Source organism: the organism of the source record quoted next, unplaced genomic scaffold (genome assembly GCF_019419815.1).
Source record: "Pyrus x bretschneideri cultivar Hongxiangsu unplaced genomic scaffold, Pyrus_bretschneideri_v1 Contig1, whole genome shotgun sequence".
In the NCBI taxonomy this organism is placed as follows: domain Eukaryota; kingdom Viridiplantae; phylum Streptophyta; class Magnoliopsida; order Rosales; family Rosaceae; genus Pyrus; species Pyrus x bretschneideri.
Window position 1 is genome coordinate 5,415,797 of NW_025999390.1, and position 4,910 is coordinate 5,420,706.

Below are 4,910 nucleotides of genomic sequence, written 5' to 3' on the forward strand. Positions count from 1 at the left end.
GAGGTGCAAAGCATCTTTTAGTTGCTCAAATCATTTACTGTTTTGCTTGCCCATTTCTGGTACTAATTAATTCCCATCACAAATGTCATCACTCAGTTCTTTGTTAATCGTGCCTCCCCCTTTTACAGCACAATCTGTCAACCAAATTTTTTACTAGCCTTTTTTTTTTTTAATTGTTAATAGAAAGAAATGTTACCTACCGACTTCATGTTTAAAGATAAATGAACGTGACGGATAAAATCTCTTATTTACTTGTTAGAAGTAACAATGAGAGATGGATCGATGATCGTATATAATGTATGCATGTGCTAAGACGATAATGTCAGATCTTTCAGCTCCAACAAACATGCATCATGCATGAGGGTATGCATTGCGCATGCACATGATAGAACTAAGTTGAAAAACAGTCTAATCAATGTATGACATATATTATTGTTAAATAAAGGGACTCGTGATACATTGGTCTTGATTTCTTTTTGCTTTGTCGCCTCTATAATTTGAGTGTCACATACATTAATATGATGAAAATGAGAAAGAGATAGTTTATTAGTAACTTAAAAAATAAACGGTTTAAATTATATTTTGATATTGTATATAATAAAAATGAAATCCGAAGAAGTAGAAAGAAAATGTCAGTACTCAGTAGCACCACCATTGAAGAAAGGCACGCAAAGCAGATGGATGAATATTTACGAAGAAATTATATTAGTATTAAATGAGGGAAGGAAGTAGGAAGGGTACATCGCGAAACACAAGTTAATGGAAGTGAGAAAGCTTGAATAGTGCCGGGCTACGCGTGCCTGCGAGGAGCCGACAACCAAATGGGAGATGAGATTGAGAGGAGAGGAGATGGATTGGTGGGAACCACAAAGCGGCTAGATTAGGACCCACCCGGATCGTGATGAGAATTTGATATACTCATCTGTGCTCTTTCAAGAGAACTTATTTATTGTGATCGGAATATGAGTAATACATCATATATTTTTATATAAGTAGTGAAATTTTTTATTTTTTAAGTTATTAATTTTTTAACATACATATCCCACAATTTATATTGTGATACGTAGTATACCACTTCGTGTTTCGGTCACATTGAAAATCCTCTCTCGCATCATAAATCACAAACAAATGGTAGAATATTCGGCGGCGCCACTTTAAATGGATTGGCCGCGACGGTTTTCCGTTTTCCCACCGCATTTAAACTAGTAGGCGACTGGACGGCCCCACTATAACTCTAACTGGTGACTGAGCCCAAGTAAGAAGAAACAAATCCATAAGATTAGGCCCAAAGTGCTTGAACGTAATGGTCTAGGCCCAACCCATCCTCATCTCCGTAAAAGTTTTGGGTGGAGGGATAACCGGACACAAAAGTTAGGTACGACCGGACGCTTTTAACCGCTTGAGCTACAAGCATTCACATGACTCCATAAGGTTAAATATCTATGATGTATGTGTCACAAATCAACCATTTCTCCCAACTTTTTACAAAATACAGGAGTTATGACAAGTATTGAAATTCTCCGCCAAAAATTTTCGCTTCTACAATCTGCTTAATTTGTTCAAGATGCAAAAGTTATGAGGATTCCGAAACATTCATGGCGTAATTACCAAACTAGATTGGGGTGGGAAGAAATAGAATTGCACTTTTCCCGAAGCATTCCAACGTTTCCTAACATCCATGGAATGAGGAAAAATGTGGGTCGACTTAAAATCCAAAATTGAATTCCTTAATATTTCGGAATAGAGTTGAATTAAGGAAGTTTTAACGAAAAGTCTACGGTACTGTTCACTTTAACGAAAAACCACATTTTAAAACTAAAAAGTCAAACCTGATACTATTCACTTTACCATTTATTTTGTCCGTATCATTAAAACTCAAAGTTTCAAGCTATTTTCATTAGTTTTCCTTTTAATTAATGCTTGGTTATGTAATAAATGTACATTTAACACCGAATCAAGCAAAAATGTAAATTTTTCTCTTTTGTTTTTAATCATGTTTGCTCAAAATCTCATCTTCCATGTGAAATGGAGGAAAAAGTTTAAACGTAATTAGTACAAGTTCTTGTTAACATACAAGTGGAATCAAAATTGGAAGCACTGAAGAATGAAAAGTATATAGTATGGATCAATATCAAATACCTATTTACCGTTTATATACTCAAGAAGGTGCCTGTCGAGCTTAAAGTACCCCGAAAGAAATCTCTGCAACACAAACAAGAGGCCCGTAGAAATAAGTCACAAGAAGTCGGACCACATTAACATGAAATCACCTGTTGAACTAAGTATTATCAAAGCATGATAGATTGAATTGGAAATATTTGATTATGTTACTCAAAGAGCTGGTGAACCCAACTGAAATCATCAGTCGATTGAGGTTCTGGGAAATCGAAAACAACTTGAGACCAACGACTACAAAATTGGTTCATACCTAGCTATGTTGGATATGGAAGGGAAGAATAAGGTGGTTGCAATTAGAAATAACGGAAAACAGGAAAATTGACTGCGGTCTAGGCAATATAATTTGTCCCGGTACCTTAGTTATGGGCATCACGAAATGCTTTTGCTTGAGATTCTAGTTGTGGATAGCGTGCAACTTCAGCTCCATTCGTGAATAAGACATAGGTAGGAAGTTGTCCCATGCTCCCTGCAAGTACATGATCTCAGTATGGATTGCTGGGCGGTAAGCCAGTAACTAAATATAGCAATATGGAAGACATATTATGTACTTTGGCTTTAGAGGTAATTGAAGAATTTCGATTAAAGATTAATAATCAAGTTCAGGATTTGTTATCCAATATCATTTACCAGAAAGGGATATTCCAAAATACTCTGCAGTGTTTGGGAAGAGTCCGAGATCAACTATTCCAAAAGAGAAATTTTTGTTGGAATATCTGTAGATAATGATTCATGGCCAACACAAAATTCAGTAACAAGTAATACGATTATAGGAACAACCACGAAAACAATTTAAAGGAGAAAAAAGGTCAAATGATCACATACGTAATTGAAAGCTCAGGAAAGCACCGACTTGTGCGGATGCAAGCAGGAGAGTAAGAAGCACGAAATTCAATCTGCCAAATATTCCATATTAAATATACCAAAAGAGAACATTTAACTCTCTTTCGTATACTATCAGTGCATTTATTGAAATGATGTATATAGCACAATACTCTATATCTTATGAAAATAAAAATCTCGAGAAAAAGTCTGCACAACAAACCAGCCAATGTTTCGATGTGCTCCCTTCAGTCAGCAAACTTTCTAACTGCAACGGTGTCAATTTACTAGAAGTACCTGAGAGAATTTGAAAAATGAAAACAGAGAATAAGTTTTTAGTTTAAGTCATTATATAAAAAGCAAAACTCGTTCACAATTTGCATTAATCTACATGATGCAAACAGAGGAAAAGGAAAGGAAAAGAAAGAAAGACGGGGAAATAAAACAGTTTATCAGGTACCTAATTTTTGAAAGGCAGGTTGTTGTGTGAAAATATATATCACTGCACAAAATAAAACAACAACAAATGTGCATTTAGATCAAAATATATATATCACTGCAGAAAAAAGAAAGGGAATTTGAAGATATACGCACCTGTAAACACCACAACATACCAGAGAGTCAAGTGGCAGGTCCAGAATTAAAGTGAGACCGATAAGAAAAATCTGAAAACAGAACAAACAAATTACCCCGCGTAGAAATAGGTGTATACAAAAAGTGGAATTTGATCGTAATCACCGGCATTGTCATTTTGTTTGTTAATATCAGTTTCAGCTTAGGTTGATTATGAATATATGAGCTCCATATGCCATAGGCTAGCGATTTTCACGGTCCCAGTTTAGCTTCTGGCATTCCCTGAGTGTTAAATCGAGAATTAATAATACAACGACCACATTGTGCCAGAAGCTAAACTGGTAGATGCCAAAATCGCTACGCCCAATAATACAACGGATACATTGTTAAAATGATGATTAAGACTAATCAGTGGTGGAAATGAAGATAATTATTTGTCTCACCTTAGCAAAAAAGAGTGAATCAGCGATAAATCCTTCCCAAGTTTCTTCCCTCACCATCTATAATTCCACATAAAACATTTAAAAAACAAAATGCCCAGAAACATAAATTGAAAATTAAACGTGGGTTTTGCCCCAATTGCAATGCTGAAGGTGAAAAAATCCAAACCTTGATTGCAGTCAAGAGCCCAAATGTCAAAGCTGCTTGAATTTCCTGAAAAAAATTACGATCATATAAAAAAAAAAGGAAGGTAAATTTATGAATCAAAATGGAAAGGGAGAGAGAGATAGAGTAAGGGATGGAAAATTACTCGGTGGAGGAGGTGATCGGTGATGTGGGCGGAGAGGACGTGGGAGGCGGAGGTACGGATGACGAGGTAGGAGAAAAAAGCCAAGAAATGGAGCAGATAGTATGGCTCTGATACCATCGTGTTTAACAGCTCCATTGGTTTGCTCTGCTTCTTCTCCATTGCTTTGCCCCTCTCTCTCTCTCTCTCTCTCTCTCTCTGATTTCGAGCTCGATCTGACTCCGGTCAAGGTCTGAGGTTTCAGTGCTCCATCGCAATTCACAAAGCTTTGTGTCCCCTCCATTGTTTATTGGTATATGGGCCTCTATTGGATTGGAGGAGCTTGGTCCAGGTAAAGGTCTCATTAAACCCGAGCCCATTTTCTTGTTATCAAACCCAACAAAAAAACTGAGATTTTTTTTTTTTTTTTTTTTGGAGAACAAAAAAATTGAGATTTTCGTACACACTTATATCAGAAGAATGGTTGAAATCCAAAATGATCTTTGTAGTGTTTTCTGATAGAAGTGCTTTCGATTGTAAAAAGAACTTTTAACCTTTACAAAGAAAAAATATATATATTTATTTATAATTTATTTCGCCCCGTTAAATAAAA

General features: G+C 35.9%; 1 protein-coding gene across 1 annotated transcript; it reads right to left on the reverse strand.

Moving 5' to 3' along the window:
* Positions 1–1,954: 1,954 nt before the first annotated feature.
* On the reverse strand, positions 1,955–4,577 carry LOC103957083 (thioredoxin-related transmembrane protein 2). Its single transcript, XM_009369166.3, is given in 12 exon segments — positions 1,955–2,202; positions 2,534–2,545; positions 2,547–2,644; positions 2,806–2,891; positions 3,001–3,071; positions 3,221–3,294; positions 3,458–3,499; positions 3,592–3,625; positions 3,627–3,662; positions 4,014–4,070; positions 4,180–4,224; positions 4,322–4,577. Coding segments are annotated over 12 exon segments (777 nt in total). The 5' UTR covers positions 4,481–4,577; the 3' UTR covers positions 1,955–2,139.
* Between the last annotated feature and the right edge of the window lie 333 nt (positions 4,578–4,910).